The sequence below is a fragment of the Eutrema salsugineum genome, unplaced genomic scaffold (assembly GCF_000478725.1).
Source record: "Eutrema salsugineum unplaced genomic scaffold, Eutsalg1_0 scaffold_16, whole genome shotgun sequence".
NCBI classification, from domain to species: domain Eukaryota; kingdom Viridiplantae; phylum Streptophyta; class Magnoliopsida; order Brassicales; family Brassicaceae; genus Eutrema; species Eutrema salsugineum.
The window spans coordinates 5,695,241-5,713,586 of record NW_006256858.1 but is presented as its reverse complement, the minus strand read 5'-3'; the positions used below and the strand labels follow the sequence as shown (position 1 = coordinate 5,713,586).

General features: G+C 31.8%; 2 protein-coding genes across 2 annotated transcripts; one reads left to right on the top strand and one right to left on the bottom strand.

The window, feature by feature from the left end:
• Positions 1 to 617: 617 nt before the first annotated feature.
• Positions 618 to 2,257, bottom strand: LOC112087744. The gene is made up of 6 exons (XM_024157615.1): positions 1,939 to 2,257; positions 1,761 to 1,891; positions 1,373 to 1,650; positions 1,091 to 1,297; positions 841 to 1,012; positions 618 to 773 (listed from the first exon to the last, which is right to left on the bottom strand). Exons 1-6 carry the CDS (start codon positions 2,255 to 2,257, stop codon positions 618 to 620), a joined length of 1,263 nt encoding a protein of 420 aa, XP_024013383.1.
• Positions 2,258 to 13,939: 11,682 nt separating this feature from the next.
• LOC18021405 (nitrilase 2) lies at positions 13,940 to 18,346 on the top strand. The gene is made up of 5 exons (XM_006404410.2): positions 13,940 to 14,204; positions 14,353 to 14,532; positions 15,088 to 15,381; positions 17,468 to 17,749; positions 17,851 to 18,346. Exons 1-5 carry the CDS (start codon positions 14,066 to 14,068, stop codon positions 18,012 to 18,014), a joined length of 1,059 nt encoding a protein of 352 aa, XP_006404473.1. The 5' UTR covers positions 13,940 to 14,065; the 3' UTR covers positions 18,015 to 18,346.

The window sequence follows — 18,346 nt, the reverse complement described above, 5'->3', positions numbered from 1 at the left end:
TTGTATTTATTAAATTCATTTGTTTGGTTGATTTACTTATATTTACACCATCTCCATAGTGGTCTAACTTTATTTTTTTAACAATTTATAACAGGATGACATCTACCCGTTTATCTCTTGTACTGGGGATTTCGACGTTGTTGATTCCGCTGAATATGTTAGAGATGATGAGATGACAGATGGGAGAGTAGATTGCTTGAAGAACATGATCAGCCATGGAACAGATTGGAGTACACATGTTTGGGAAATTGATGGAGCTGGTAGCACATCTTGTACAGCTCGTGCGGAAACATTGGCCACCAATGGCGATAACGCATGCGAAGCTGAGACACCGACTTGCGTACCAGGTTACATCTTTGTTTAAAACTCTATCTAGTGCCTTTGAGGTTGATTTGTTATTTTTTTCTAGATTCTTTTTCTTCCAAATACAGGTGACGAATCTGTTCCAAGCCGCGGGAAAAAAGAGTGCGTGATCCTGGTTCGGAAGCACGTAAAAAACAGATGTTGTAGGAACGAGCTGTAGCAAAGGAAAGACATATCGATGATGGTTTACAATCCCTTATTCGAGATTTGTTTCAGAGTGCACTTAAACCTTTGGAAGAGAAGATCGATAATCTTCAAGGGAAAATTGAGGGTTTAGAGACTTCTGTTGCTGCGTTGACAAGTAAGATAGGAGCACCGGCTCCAAGTGCTCCACCCATCGATGCAACAAGATCAGAGGAACCATCTACAAGATGCCTAGATAGGCATGTCACATGTCCCTCTCTTGTGTCCTTCCAAACCACAACGACTACACTTATGTTTTTTAGTCTGCTGTGATCCCTGTGAATTACGTATTACGTCTTCCACCGTCTCATATCTTCGCTTGCGTCGTCTACCAGCTGCTCTCCGTGTTTCTGGTGCAAGAACTTTGGAATTTTCAATGTCCAATGGGACGACCCATGCATCCTCTGGAACGGCTATTGGATTAATGCTTTCTTCGTAAGCTATTCTCCATACGGCAGTGGTATACCTAGAATGCAATGTATTTTCAATGTAAGAAAAAAAAATTCGAATATTGTAAAAGAAGATTAAGATTGCTATATTAAACCTTGCATCAGTAAGTGTGTGTGGTTCCTTGTTCACCGAAAAACCAGCTTTGATGGCATGTCTGCAAGGGATTTTTAACAGTGTGTACTTCCCACAAGTACACGTCCTTAGCTCCAAGTCAACTACACAATCGAATTTGTCTCCTCTAACCAAAAATCGATTCAAGCTAACTGGATGAACACGGAGTGATTTACCCTTCTCAATCCTCCTGTCAATTTTTTTTTCGATCTGAATAGTTAATGGGGCATTATGCTTTGAGCTTACTCTTCTTCGATCATAAAACCATTTGGTTAACATTTCTCTGATGCTGTCCAACAAAGGAATGACAGGAAACTCTCTGGGTGCTAACAGAACAGAATTCATCGACTCAGCTGGGTTAGTGGTTCGAATGTCATATCTGAATCCAGAAAACTTGCATCGCGCCCACTTTTCCACACCAGCCTCCATCAAGTATTTCGCAACGAGCGGACTTATGTTGCGAATATCATTGAATCGCCTCTCAAATTCAGATACCCTATATTCTTTTGACGCTTTTGCAATTAAACCAACCAAACCCTTTGTCTTGAAATGAGATGCCACATTACTCAACAAATGATGTATGCAAATTCCATGTGAAGAGTGCGGATAAACTCTAGCAAGTGCTTTAGTAACAGGACACATTTCTATCTGACACAAAAAGCTACACCTTGCCCATCAGCTATAACGACCAATAGCTGCCTGAAAAACCACTCCCAAGACCGATCATTCTCAGAATCAACAACCCCAAATGCTATTGGATACAAGCTGGAGTCACCATCTAACGCTGTAGCGAGAGCAGAACACCTTTGTAATTGCTTTTCAAAAACATGCCATCAACAACAATAACCTTACGCATAGCTCTATAGAAACCTCTAATCGACTGGCCGAAAGCAATAAATAGATATTTGAATCTATTATCGGAATCAGTTTCGAAATGAGTATGCGTACCCGGATTAGCTTGTTTCAACATGTGCAAATATTTGGGAATTTTGCCGTAACCTTTTTCTGGAATTCCTCTAGCAACACTAACTGCATATTCACGCGCATCCCAAGCATGTTGGTAGGAGATCTCGCATCCATACTCACTTCGCATAAATTCCATGATTTCTCGAGGTATTGGCCCTTCTTTAACATCTTCAAACCTATGCATAATCTGTAGTCCAATTGTTTTCGCTGAAGCTGTTCTACCGATTTTTGTTTTTTTCGATGGAGCACATGTATGTTCAGCAACATACTTGTTTATTTTGAAATAGGTTGAGCCTTCTAAACATTCTGCACGAACGCTCCAGGAGCACACCCTATCTTTGCAGCGTATTGACCAGATTTTTTTTTGTAGATTTCGTCACATCATAATCAAAGTTGTGCTGCATTGCACATATTTCAAAAGTCGCTTTCAAATAGTTTTTGCTTTTGAAAAGTTGCCCCTTCTTGACAGCGTCTACTAACCAACACCGAGATTGGATTTTTTCTTCCTCCTCACCAAAAAAAATATCTTCAGCATCCTTGCCAAGGCCTTCTAGCTTACGAGCACCTGTTGTGCAGCCATCATTTTGCAGCTGTAAGACTAAAGGTTCAGGTTTTTCCTGCTGTTTCTCATCGCTGCTAGAGTCAGAGGGCTCTTTATTCAAATCAATGTTGACAAGTTCGCTTCAAATTGCAGATGGACCTGTCAGTGTCACATAGAGCCGAACTGAAGGGTTTTTTTTTGCATATCCAACAAAATGTTTAACTTGACGATCATTTGTGATAATGACTGGGGGAAACCCTGATTTATCAGTCAAATCACTAGGTAGATAACTGATTTGAACATGCTGATCGACGATACCATAGTCCTCTTTCACCATCATTTTTAATTCCTCAAAACTTGTACTCGATTCCAAAGTTATCAATCTTCCTCCTTTCTCTTCATCAACATTAAAATCCCACTCTCTCTTCAAACCAGAAGTCCATAATCCACATGTTACGTAGGTTTGTAACATATTTTAAAGCAGGTGGTACGAAAAAAAAAGGAGAAAACGTAAAAGTTATGAAGAAAACGTGAAAGTTTGTAGGTTGAAGGAGGAAAAAAAACGCTAGATTGAGGAGGAGAAGAAAAAAAATGGCGACAGAATTCTCTAAATTGAAAAAAAATATTTCAAAAATTAATTAGGAAATTAAATATTATGAAAAGGAAAGAAATATATTCTCCTAGATCTGCTCCTAGATTTTCGGAAATTCATTTAACTGAATTGTAGAATAGGTATTCTATAATTGTAGAATAAAGGGTTTCCGTAGAAATGAGATTCTACTAAATTTGTAGAACAAAGCGTTTCCGTAGAAACCCAATTCTACTAAGATGTAGAACAAAGAGTGAACTATAGAAATATAATTCTACTAAACTGTAGAACAATGTTAAATTTATAGAATACGGTTTCACAGCTTTGTAGAACATAGAAGAAATGTAGAAAACTAATTCTATATTTTTAGTAGAAAACTAATGAAATAGTAGAAAGCCTATTCTATAATTTATAGATTTGTAGAATGCACTTTCTACTATATTCGGAAAATATTTGTAACACAAATGTTTAAAATTTTTTTAAAAATATATTATATTTTAGAAAGTATTCGTAATTTCTTTTTTGATTTTTCCAAAATTTTTTAGACTGTAAAAATATTTTTTATATAATTTTCGAAATCTTATAAAAAGGTATTTATGTCCAAAAATGGCCAAATTTGAAAAAGTCTTAAAGGGATAATAATCCAGATTTTTTGTCCTATAAATATAATTGCCCCTTTTTTTATGATATATAAAAGAATACATTTAGTGAGTTAAGATTTGTTGGGCCACGAAATTTTCTAAGACCCAATATTTATACATAAGGTTTAATTATGCAATATCATGTAAATAAAAAGTAGTTTATGTAAAATATTCTGTAATATCTTACAAATTAAGGTTCATTTTGAAAAATGTCTACTCAAATAATAATATAGAGATGTTCATGTTTTTATATGTTATTTCTTAAATATAGTTTGTTTGATAAATTTCTTTTCTTAGTTTAATAAATAATTTTTATAGTCTGCATTGTGTTAACAATGCATGTGTTCTATTAATTATTTTTAATAATATTTCTATATAACAACAAATTTATCCCTCTCCATCTTCATATTTTTATAGTTTGTTATTTTACTTTTTTGTTCTTCTTCATCTTTATACTTAAATTTCTTTTATTTTATTTAATTTATACTAAATATATTAATTATGAATATACATATATATGTATTAAATACATATTTTAAGTATATTTTAATGTTAAATTTTATGGGTTTAGATTTTCATCACATTTCATTTTTAAACAGCTAATTCATCATATTCTTTTTCTTATTTTTCTTGATTTTATTAGACTTTTTTTCATCATCATATTAACATAGTATATTATTTTATTTTCGGTCTCCTTTCTCATCTTCAACATTTTTGTCTTCGTATTTTCTGAAATACTTCTTCATCATTTTTGTGTTCTTATTTCTCTTTTTCTTTATTTTTTTTTTTCTTCATCTTCATCTTCATCTTCTTCGACTTCTATTTTTTCTTTTTGGTTTTTTTTCATCTTTTTCTGATTTTGTTTGTCTCTTATTTTTACTAATCTCGTGTATGTATTCTTCATCTTTTATTTCCTATTCATCTGCATCATTTTTTTATATTTTGATTTTTTCTTATTTTTTCATCGTCTTGAGTTTCATTTTCATCATTGTCTTTTTCTTCAACTACTTCTTTTTATTATCTTTTCCAGATTTTACTCCGTTTCTTCTTGATAAAAAATAATGATTATAAACAATATATGAATTAATGAAGTCATTAACTTTAGTATTAGTATTTTTATATTTTTAAATGAAAATAATACTATTTTAAAATATATGAATTAATTGAATCATTAATTTTAATTTTTTCTTATACTGATGTGGACACCCTAAATGGAGAGAAAACTCTATCATTATATAATAGATCTATAAATTTTGGTATATTCTGCTAAAAGTTAGTTTGGAACAATGAAAAAAACAAATAGATTAGTTCAGCAGTACTGAACAAAAATCCTGAAAGTTGTCTATCGGTCAGACCACCAAATCGAACAAAAACCAATAACTGATTTTTTTTATTAAGTTGTATATAATGATGTGTGAATTACTGAATCTGTCTGTAATTAGAAATTCGGGCATATCAACGTCAGAGAATAAATAACCATTGATGGAAACCAAATCATGGAGCAAAGTTGATCACAATTTTTTTTTTTTATAAGAAACATTTATTTTGGTGGGACTACTAAAAATTGTCTAATTCCTTACCATTATGTTGATCTTTCGAAGATTTCTGGCCAAGTAAGCCTTAAAGAGGTTGAGTTACATTGGGTATGTTTCTATCAGTTGCGTTGGCAACAAGACTGTCCTGCTTTGATGCATCTGCAAATTTTTTCTATATTTCACGTAACATCGATTTTACTAAAATCTCTCGAAAAAAGAGAAACAGGTAGACATTGAGTGGTGGAGGTAAAAATTTTTTTTATTAGGGGCAAATAGGTAATAGATATGATTTGAGAAGTGGGAATACTGATATTAAACTTTAATAAATTACACAAATTTTTAAAAATTATTGGGGCCGAATGACACCCATCTTATACAATGTAGCTTAAGACACTATTTCCAAGTATATGCTTTTGCGGGTGATGGATAATAAGCATATCTTATATATAAAACTTGCTCAACTCTCTCAGCTGAATGACACATCAGCATTGGAGAGAGTGACACATGTCCATTTATAATATTAATAATAAAAAACTAATTAAATTTAAAGTAAATACATTAAAGAACAAAAATAAATACTTATATGTATTTATATTAGAATGATATTTAAATTTAATTTAAATATATTAAAATTTATAAATATTATATAATACAAAAAATTTTAAATGCATTCTATCTTTTTTTTTCAAGTGTAAATTTTAATTTCAAACTAAAAATATAATTAAATTTTATTGTAAGTGAAAACAAATTATGAAACAGAATAAGTTAAAAAGTTTCAAATAATTTTATATAAAACTCCAACTAATAAAATGATAAAACACAAAGAATATTTAATAAACAATTAAAAAGATAAAAATTATTAAAAAAATAATAATAATAAGGTGTCCACATGAAAATGTCATACAATTTTTTAAAAATCAAAAAAATGGAATCAATAAAATATATATAACCAAAAAATTTCAAAATGGTAAATTAAGAAAGTTAATAAGTATTATATTAGTAAGATTTACAAGAATAATAAGAATATGAAGATCGAAGAAAAATTAAATATTTCTCTATGATATTCAACGTATATTTTTAAGTGAACTATTACGTTTTCATGCAAAAATTAAAAAAACTAGATTTTTAGTCTCTTATTATTTTAAGAGAAAAATTAGACTATTTGACATAAGTGGTGTAGAAGAGGTTACAAATAATATATCATCAAAAAAAAATAAAATAAAATATAAATATTTTAAATACAAAAATATTGATAGTAAACATAAAATTCAATACAAATTTTAAAAATATATTATTTAAAATATAAATTAAAATAAGGTTTGCGCATACGCGCGGAGTCTGTCCTAGTAGCAATAATAGAAGCTAAAATCAATTCTTGCCATTTAAGAGATTATTGGAATCGTAATGAAATTGTTTATTCGATTTAGAATTATATATATTCGTAAATTTTGGTATTATCTGGTATACGTCAGTTTGGAAATAAAAAGAAAACAAAAATCGATTGTTTTGACTTTACATAACATATATCCAGAAAGTTGTCGATTGGTTTACACCACCAAATCAAACAAAAACCAATAATTGATATTTTTCATTTGTTTGTATATAATGGTGTGTGAATTACTGAATATGTCTATAACTAAATTTTGAGAGGTATGTCAACATCAGCGAATAAAATACCATCAATAAAAAAAAAATCGTGGAACAAGGTTGATCACACGTTTCTTTAATGAATACACATTTATTTTGGTGGGACTACTAAAATTGTCTAGTTCCCTACTTTCATGGTAATCTTTCAAAAATTTTCTGGCCAAATTTAATCAGCCCAAAAGAAGTTGAGTTATATTGGGTCCGTCTCCGATTTCTATGGCAAGAAGACTCCTGCCTTAAGGCATCTGCAATTTTTCTGATACTTCACGTGACGTCATTTTTACAAAGATCTCTAGAAAGAACTTAGGGGGGGGGGCAAAAAAAACTAAATATGAATTTGTGATATTAAGTTTTATATATTAATTGTATCTTATTATTAATTAATGTTTTCAGATCTGGACCGGACCGGTCGGTCGGATCGGTTAACCCGCGACCCACTCAGCAATCCAATCCGGATATAGTTCTAAAACTATAGTATTAATAAACCGGAAAAATCCGGAAAAGACCCATAAAAACCGGCGACCCACCTTTATTAACGGACCCGCTGGGTCTTGGATTTGTTTTCGAACCACCTGATTTTATAGGCCAATTAATTTTGTCACTTGATTTTAACAGTTGTGCAAAAATAGATGAAAAAAACAAGATTCTGGGTTTAAGTTTTGGGTTAAAATGAGGAAGAAAACAAAGTGGAAGGGACGGCGTGAGATACGATGGTTAAAATTGAAAGAGTGAACATTATTTTTAGTCAAAGAGATTTATAGTTTAGTATTTTATTATTTATTCATTTTATCAGTAATTAGAAATTTAATTGTTGTGTTTTGTTTTTGGTTTTATTTGGAATTAGAACTTCATTGGACTTCACATTTTGTTATTGGTATGACTATTTTTATAAAATTACATATACAATTTCTATAAATACATTAAAAACTTTTAGTATATTGATCCGCGGTCGAACCAAGATAATTCGGATTGACCTACTGACCCGATGATTCAGACATTACTGTGGTTTGCTGTTCGGATTGGATTTAAAAACATTGGTTGTCTGAGCTTGACTAATAGTGTGCTTGTAATCAAATATCCAATAAATAATTAGTATTGTTTTGATATTACTTCGATGTTGAGGGCAGAAAAAAAGGGTAATTTGCATCAATATTACTTCTGCGAAAACGAATTTAATAACTAATATAGGAAAGCAGTCAATTAAGTAAATAACATAAATCAACAAGAAAAAGTATGTGGAAATGATATTACACTCCTTGCTCTCTAAATTTAGATATTACTTTTTCTTATTGAGGTTTGGACCACACCAACTTATCAAGACACAGACGTTACCTGCTTTTTGGAACAATAGTAGCATAAACTTTATTGTTACTTTAGCAAACTTCAAACGTTGTTGTCGTCTAGTACTACGTGTACGAATATGTTAATTTCAAGGAGACCCTAGTGGATCAGATAAATAGTCACTAACACAACACCCATGAACCAAACATTCAAGTTTCTTATTTTTAGCGTTGTGGTTCGTATTTTCTCAAGAAAATATACACAGTGTCTTTTTGCTCATATCATTTAAAATCTAAGATAGCTCTATGGAATAATTGACTATTTTTATAAAAAAAAATATTTGTTCAGAATATGTAGTTATGTAGTAGACAACTATTTTCATAAAGAAGTTGCATCCGCCTCAGATGAACATCTTCTCATTCTAAAATTATGAGACATTATGGATGATATTTTCTATGGTTGCACCAAGTTGAAAGTAAATAGACATATACCAAGTAGTCACATATCACTTCAGTATAGACATTCTTTTCAATTCTAATTCTTTTGTTTGTTGTGTTCATATATTTATAGTAAACGACTACAAACAGATGACTATGTTTAAAATTTAGGTAGTTGTTGTTGGCCACGATGAGTATGAAGTTTACAACAGAAAAATGGGAGAGGTGTACATATCAAGTTATTGGTAACTTCTTCTTACAACAACATTGCAAACGAGAAGCTTATAGGAGAGGTGTACACAACTAGATTTTGGAGATCCCTTTATGAAAGACCATTCCACCTCGTACCAACTCATGTATGTTATGGTGTCTCAGAACTACTTCCTCCATTAATACGCTGACGAGATGGTCGACCAAAGAAAATAAAGATCCCATCCCGAGGAGAAATGAAGGTAACGTAGTCAACTATTTAGTGTTTGTAACATTGTCAGCTTTTTATAATGAGTCATAGTTGACTACTTTGTGGTAGAAATGTGGTTGATCCAATTCGTTTGCATGACACAGAGAAATTTGAGGAATGCGGCAAAGCTTTGCAGCAGGTGTCTTGGAAGGTGTCACAATGGTAGCTTTATAGCCATAGTTGACTATTTTCATAGAAAATCATTAGCTCAGAGTATCTGGATATGTAGTAGACAACTATTTTCATAAAAAAGTTGTATCCCCCTCAGACAAACATTCTCTCACTCCCGAAAGTGTGAGAAATTTTGGATGATACTTTCTATAGTTGCACCAAGTTGAAAATAAATAGACATATACCCACTAGTCATCTATCACTTCAGTGTAGACGTCCTTTTTAATTCTAATTCTTTTGTTTGTTGTGTTCATATATTTATAGTAGACGACTACTAGTAGGTGACTATGTTTAAAATAAAGGTTCGTTTAAATGACACAGAGACGTTGACTACTTTGTAACATATTTCGATTAGATAGCTAGTACTCCAAATCGATTATTAGTAGTTGTCTAATTTCTCCATACAACTCAAAGTTGATTCTAATACTTAAGTAAGTATTAATAATTGTCTATTTAGATTAGATAGCTACTACTCGAAGTCGATTATTGGTAGTTATCCATTTTGCTGACTCGAAGAATTCAGGGTAGCACTTCATTAAGTTGAACCTTTTAATGAAGGCAGATAGGGTGAGCGCCTTGATGAGAGATGGTTCCTTGAATGTTTGGTTTAAAACCTTACATGAACAAGCAAATGAACAAGCATCATTTGCAGAATATCAAGCAACCCTTACAGAGACATCAACGAGTGCATCGCGAATCTGAAGAAGCACATTATTTGTGAACAGTGTGGGTTCACATTGTCGAAGAGAACATATATTCCTACAAAGGAAAAATGGCAAAAAGTTAGCTATTGTAAACTGATTATTGTTATAACATAGTTAACTACCAATAGTTATATTAGTAGTTGGTTATATGTGTAGGAAGTAAATTTAGAGGAGACAAATATTGCAATGAAGAAAACGATTTGAGATACAGGAAAACGTTTTATAAAAGCGGATTACGGAAAAACGAGAAGTGGAGGCAAAATTATCTCTTTCCTTAATTCAAAATATCTCCCGCAGTGTGGCGGTTGGATGAGATAATGAATCCCAGGATACAACCACTGATATTCGTATAATCGCAGCACCCGATTATAGAATGTGACGAACTAATATTCTATGATATACTCTCGGACACTTACTCTTGAAAGAAGAAAAGAGACGCGAGAGATTGAAGAAAAGTGTGAACGATTTTTCTCTGTAAAATTTTTGTAGAGAGCGATCAAAAATGGAAGAGGAGAAGTTGATATATGTAGCAAAGGAGAGAGGAGCGTCGTACTTAATCAGCGTGTTAATGACGTGATTAATTTTGTGCTAATGACGCGATTTGAGCGTTAATCTCGGCGTGATTTTTGGGATAGACATTTGACTACAGATTAATGTCGTGATTCTGTCAAGAATTTGAACCGAAAACTTTAGCAATTTGGGCCAGAAATGTTGACCAAAACGTGGCCCAAAAAGAACATCTTTTGTGGGCCGAAGGCCCACATTACCCAAGACCCAAGACCCAAGACTCAATACCCAATACCCAATACCCAATACCCAAGACCCGAGCCCGGCTCGGCTCGGCGGCGGCGGCGGCGCGCGAGGGATCATTGGTTCTCCTTCACACACTTTGAACTATGTCATGTGTGTATCTATATTTATATGACTCAAAAAATTTCCAATCCTCCAATGTGGGACAAAATGATGTTCCTCACATTTTAAATTGCCTTGAAGAGCTTTATTTTTATTCATGACCAAATTTTAAAGCCTTTGGGCTTTGTAATAATTTGGGTCCAACAATATGTGCATAGTAGTTATGTAGACTAACTGAATATATAGTAGTTATTTATTGTATCTGTTATAGATGATAAGAGTATACGATTATTAGTGATTATATTCAATGTAGTTACTACTTACTCAGTATGCATATAAAAATAGTTAACTACTCTAGATCTACAAAATTAAGAGAACCAGATATCAATAACAACAAAAAGATGACGGAACTGTTAAGACGGATGTCGACTACTCAGATCTGAAAGCGTAGATCTGGATATTTATAAGACGGATGAGAATAGAAGTGAGCTGGTAAAAAATACCAAAATCATGAATCACGAGAAATGGACTATGAGGCAAACGTTTATGTGTCCAAAAAGAAGAAGAATAACGAGAAATCTAGCTGAGAAAAATTAAAATTCTAGATCCTGGAAATTAACGACAACGTATACGGGTAACTGCGAGTAAGATAACATTCAAATTACAAAACAATAACAAAGTAGAAGTAGATGTGTCAACGACTAAACATGTACCTTTCAATATTTGCTGCGGATGAAAAAGGCGGTGTTTCATAAGATTTGTCCACCATGTTTGGAGCTTTAAACGGCGGTAATGGTATAAAGACTCATCCTGTCAAACTCCGGTTAATCTTGACGAGAACAGCGAAGCAAGATGGATAGTCGCCGAAATAAGAGAAGAGAGAATATGGGTGTGGTATCCGTATTTAGAAATTCATGAATGAATTTTAAAGACCTAAGCTTGACTATAAAGGTGTGGGAAAATAATTTGAATTAAAGTTGATGAAAGAGAAAGCTGTCAGAAAAAATGAAAATGTGAAAACGTATACGTTATCATTCTCAAGAGATGTTAGAGTGGAAAAGAGCTGAGGAAGTTTATGGTACTTTCCACACCATAGAAAATTTAGTTTTCAGACACCTAAATAGCTCTTGTCGTATTGCTACGCCACTAAATTTCCCAAATAAAAATAATGAGAGCATAATTCTATTTTAATGTGTATTCATTAAGTTGAGCTTTAACAAATTTGCATTGGTCACAAAATTATGAGTGGGTGCATGTGCCCCCTTTTGTGTAAGGTAGATTTGCCTCTAGAACACAACATATGTCTTCATTAATATACTAGAAATTTACCCTCACTATTTGTGCGGAATAATATTTTAGTTGTTTGAAAATTAAATTTTACAATTTTGGTTAAAATTTGTTGGCATGTAGATGATTATATATATATATATGACACATTTAATATTTACGAATATACTCAAATTGGTTAAACGTCACATTAATGAAATTGTTTTATTATTTTGTGATTTAACATATGACTAATTTTTAAATAGAAAAGTGATGTGACATAATATATACATATTTATCATCATGAATAGAATCTAAATAAGTATGTTTTTTGAATAGAACTTTGATTGTGATTGTTTTTATTTGAGATTATGTTATTACTTTTATTTAATAAATTATATAATATGTCTTGCTAATAATTATTTATAGATTATCAAAACTGACCAACATGTGTACTAAATCTGTTTTATAATAGATTAAAATGTTTTTAAATCAATCCACAAAGATCTACAGTTTTGAATCTTGAAAGTATATTTTAATTTATTTATTCAAATATAATTGAAATGATTTTCAAATGTAGTAAAAATTATTTATAAAAAATCCAAATAAAAAATACTACAAAAACTTTAAATAGATTTTTTTGAAGATATATGGAGTGATTATTATTTAAAATCATACAATATATTTTATTATCTTAATAAGTAAAGAAACTAAATACATTTCTGATTTATATTCATATTCTTTTCAAATATTTCAAATAATATTTCTATCATTTCCTATTTCAATTATTAGTTTTTATTTATAATGGAATTTTATGTAATATCTGACAAAACAATGTTCATTTTTTAAAATGATTGTTTAAATAATAGTATAATAAGTATAGAAATTATTTAATTATGATCGTCAACATTATCGAATGACCCCAAGTCTCTAATTAAATCTGCCTGCCTTTGGTTTTGGTGTCATCTCTGAAAGAATCATGGCAACTTCCGAGACTGTTTTGGGACATGAGTAACGGAGGATTGAGTAGGACTGTAGGACTTATATGTTGGAGAGTAATGAGATTAACCCATATAGTCAGAGACTATGTAGGATCACATTTATCGTATCTCGTGCTGTAGTCATGTCGTCTTTAATTGCTTCTAAGTTGCCCTTTTGTTAACCAAATAATTTCGGAAATACATAAAACTTTACATAGAAGACCGGATCCTATATAACAACCACAAAAAGTGATGTAATTTTTTTATTGTATATTTTTTTCAACAATTTATTTCAGAAATTAAAAGTTTAAGTTTTTGTAGTATCAATATAATAAAATATTTTATGGCCTATATAACTTAAAACACGAAAACGTAATTTAAAAGTAAGTTAAACAAAAAAACAGCCCGTACAATTTCTATCTAAATATGAAAAAACTAGTATTTTCTAAACAGCTCAGTACATCTAATATTTAGTAAAATGAAACTATCGTAATTTTTAAATTGTGACTCAATGTTAAAAGTTTTTCTCAATAGTAAGTGCTTTTTTTTTGGGTATTTTTAATCTGATTTTGAATGAATTTCAAAATTCCGAAATAGTATTTGTTTTTTTTTTGGAAAGAGTATCCGAAATATTAAACGAATATTTCGGGGAAAAAGTAATGATTTATTTTTTTCCCGAAATAGTAATTGTTGCTATCGAAATAGTAATTAATCCTAAGCTTTGACAACTGTGTTCATATCAGGCGGAGAATTCCATATTGTATACGCTTCTTGCATATCAACCATTGGTAAAAGATAACATTAAAGTCTGTATATAAATATATAAGTATTGCCTCTTAACTCTCTCTGTGTCACCAACATAAGAAAGAAGGCTTTGAGGTTTGAGATATGTCTGGTAGTGAAGATATGTCAACTCTCAAAAACACTTCTCCGGTTTCTCTGGTTAACGGCAATTCCTCATCCTCCATCATTCGAGCTTCCATCGTCCAAGCCTCCACTGTCTATAACGATACTCCCAAAACTATAGGTTATTCACTTTTCCTCTATCTTTTTTTTTTTTGGATTTCGAACAAAGATCGTTTCCTGCAAACCCACCAGTACCACTGATCAAAAATCTGAGTCGAACCCTAAACGACGTCTATGTTTTTATGAAATGGTTTTACTTGAATTTGCAGAAAAGGCAGCGAAGTTAACTGCGGAGGCGGCAAGCAACGGATCTAAGCTGGTGGTGTTCCCGGAGGCTTTTATCGGTGGCTATCCTCGTGGGTTTAGGTTTGGTTTAGCGGTTGGTGTTCATAACGATGAAGGTCGTGATGAGTTCCGAAAGTATCATGCTTCTGCCATTCATGTTCCTGGTAAGAGAAATTTAATTACATCTTTGGAAAAAAATTTTTTATATATTTTAATAAAAGACTTTTATTGTTTGTTGATAATCTGTGTTTCGTATTTTTTTGTGTTTTTTGGATTAAAAATGCGTTTAAAAGATTACAAAATGTCACTGGAGGTGTACAATTTTGTATCCAAGAATCTAAATATCGGAATTTTGATAACATAAATTATTGTTTTTTTGTCGTTTATATAGATAATCTCTAGTTTATAGTGTATACCACTGACAAATAAATTTTAATTAGACAAAAATTAAAATCAACTTTCAAGGAAGAACATATTTCAGTTCTGTTTATGAAACATTTTAGATTGGAATTTGTTGGAACAAGCATCTGATTAGTGATTCGACCAAAAAAAAATGCATCTGATTAATTAGTGAATGGTGAGTAACGAGTAAACATAATCTTAACGTTTCATTTGCAAAAGTGGCAAAGTGAATAAATGGACAAGGCAAGTTCTACTTCAGTTGGGAACGAATATAACTCTTTCTTGTACATTTGTTTGGTTTTGTGATGAATCTACAGGCCCTGAAGTAGAAAAATTGGCGGAGGTGGCTAGGAAAAACAATGTGTATTTGGTAATGGGGGCTATAGAGAAGGATGGTTATACACTCTACTGCACAGCCCTGTTCTTTAGTTCCGAAGGCCGGTTCTTGGGTAAGCACCGTAAACTCATGCCAACATCTCTCGAACGTTGCATCTGGGGTTATGGGGATGGATCAACTATCCCTCTTTACGACACTCCTGTTGGCAAACTTGGTGCTGCTATTTGCTGGGAAAATAGGATGCCTCTCTACAGAACTGCCTTGTACGCAAAAGGTTAGTCTCGTTATCACAAGTATCACAAATTCAACAATGTTGTCTTCACTGTCAAAATTCATGAGGTTCTAACTGATCAAAACTAACTGATAATGACTAAAGTAACTCTCATGAACCATGTTTCTCTTTTCTTATATAAAAATTAGGTCCAAAGTGCGAGATTTAAAACATTTTTTCCTGATGATAGATATGATTCTTCTAATCAATCTAGAATTGAATCCCTCTTTAGGATTGTCAACAAATCAATTTAAGACAATCTAGACTTTGATACCATGCTAATATTCATGGATTTCCAATTTATATTTAATTAACCATGAGTGAAATTGACTCATTTGTCTCATATATATTGAAACCATCAGTAGAATTGACTCATTTTCCCCATATATATTATATAAGACTTCTAACTTATAATCTATTATATAAAGAGTGAGTTTTGTCTCACAAACTTGACACCTAAGCACCTATTCTTTGGACACATCAGCTTCTAAAAAATTATTAAATTTTTATTATTTAATAATTTTCAAAAATCTCTTCGTAAATAAGCATCAATTTATCACTTAAATCATTGAATTTAGTGATAAACATACATTTATTAAGATAATGTCTTAAAAAGTGTGATTCATCTCCCTTAAATTAACTAATGTATCTCTCCTTATATACAAGTTATCTTAGTTAGATTACTGAACCAAAAATAAGAAAAATATAGGAGCAGTCATAAAAAGCTGAGAGAGAGAAGATGAGAAATAAGAAAGAAATTAAAAAAAGAGGAGAAAGAGTCGTGAAAAGAGGAAGACAAGAGAAGAGAGGACAAGCCGTGAGTAAGAGAGTGATAGAGAGGAGGAGATTAATGATAAAGAAAAAAAAAGCAGAGAGAGCACATAAACAAGAGGAAGGAGAACAAGTGTCCGGAAATCAGAATGGATGACGTTGCAGAGAAAGAATAGATCATCACCATCGCAAAGGAGAATATTGAGAAAGGTATATCTGTTTGAGGAAGTAAGGAAAAGAGGAATCAAAGCAAATCAGAGTGACTATTAGATACAATATCAATTACTAACTTAACAGAGAATCATAGATGACCTATAAAAGCTTTCGATTTCTTTATTTCAGTAGACATCAAAATATCCATGCGAAGGCTAAGCAGCCACTATACAATTTTCCTTTGCATGGAGATCACCAATGGGGGTCTATATTTTATTAGTCTAATTGTGATTATGTGTAGGATATACTAGCTGATCAATAAGTAGCAATGTTATTGTATTGCTTAAGAGTTCTTTGATTCAATTTACCAAAATTTTATTTATTTTTTTATAGTATAAAGTTTATGTAAATGTTTGTGGATACGTATGACAGTTTGTTTAGCTAATTAATGGTTAAAATAAAAAATCTACTAATTATTTTAATACATTCCATAGAAATGCTTATGACCTACTAAACGGAGGTAAATGTATTTTACCATGTTCAAAAAAAGAAGGATTATTGAAAGTTTGGCACCAATCATATAGGAACTAAGTAGAACAAAAGATGAAGGAATAAGTAGTAAAATGTTGTCGTTTAAAGAATCTATTTGAGTGTGTGTGTCTGTAGTGTTTAGAAGGATTAGATTAGGATTGTGTTTTGGTGATTTCATTGGCAAATGTTATCGTCTAATTAGGTTTTTTAAGAAAATTACAAATCCAAAATACAAAAAGAGTTTTCAAAGTGGATTTAGAGTAATATTTTAATATTGCAACTATAACTTTTAACGATGTGCAACAAAGAAATCTATATCATTGTGGTTAAGAGAAAGCTAAGAAATTTTCATAGGAGTAGAGAGAAGTGAGCATAACATGATATAATCTAAAATACATTAGTACATTCAGGTTAAAATATAGATTTTTAGAACAATTTAATAGATAAAAAACAAAAAAATCTCTCTGTTTTTAAATATGTATAACAGAAATAATAGATTTTTACACAGTAATAAAGTCATTAATTTGTTGTGAGATTTTAAAAAAAAATGCATAGCAAAAAAGACCTGCGTGTATACACGGGTATTCATCTAGTATAATTAAGACTTCAAACAATTTTGATTTTGGGCTGCTAGGAGTTGAGATTTATTGTGCACCTACGGCTGATGGTTCAAAGGAATGGCAATCGTCGATGCTTCACATTGCCCTCGAGGGTGGATGTTTCGTCTTGTCGGCTTGCCAGTTTTGTCAGCGTAAAGATTTCCCTGATCATCCTGATTACCTGTTTACCGACGCTGACGACTACAAAGGAGATGATGCTATTGTCTCTCAAGGCGGTAGTGTCATTATTTCACCATTGGGAAAGGTTCTTGCTGGACCCAACTTTGAATCAGAGGGTCTCGTCACAGCTGATCTTGGTATATATTATACTCTTCTTTGATATTCATCTTAGATATTAGTATAGAGAACGATAATACTTTTACCTAATTATATCAATAACGTTCTTTTTCCCATCAAGATCTTGGTGATATCGCAAGAGCCAAGTTATACTTCGATGTTGTCGGACATTACTCAAAGCCAGATGTTTTTAACTTGACCGTAAATGAGCACCCGAAGAAACCGGTTACATTCGTGTCCAAGGCGGTGAAAGCGGAGGATGTCTCAGAGTTTCAGGAAAAATAATCGAGATTTGAAAGTCGTCTACTTATCTTCTCCATAACTTCTGGTGTTAATGTCAGTCACATGGTGGAGTCAAGTTTAAAATAATATGTATGTCCAGTTCTTAAGTTTATTTATCTTTATGGTCAATAATGTAAGAGAACCAATTGGATATATATATATGATAAAACCAAGTGGTTCTCTTCTCTTGTTTTGCAATGTTATGTAATTTATTTTGAAGAACCTTGAATCTTGTGCAGCTTTGAAACCATGTATCCCTGAAGCAAACTTTGATTTCATCAGACACAAAATGAATTATGCATCCTTCTCAGATTCAATAATACTAAACTAGATCA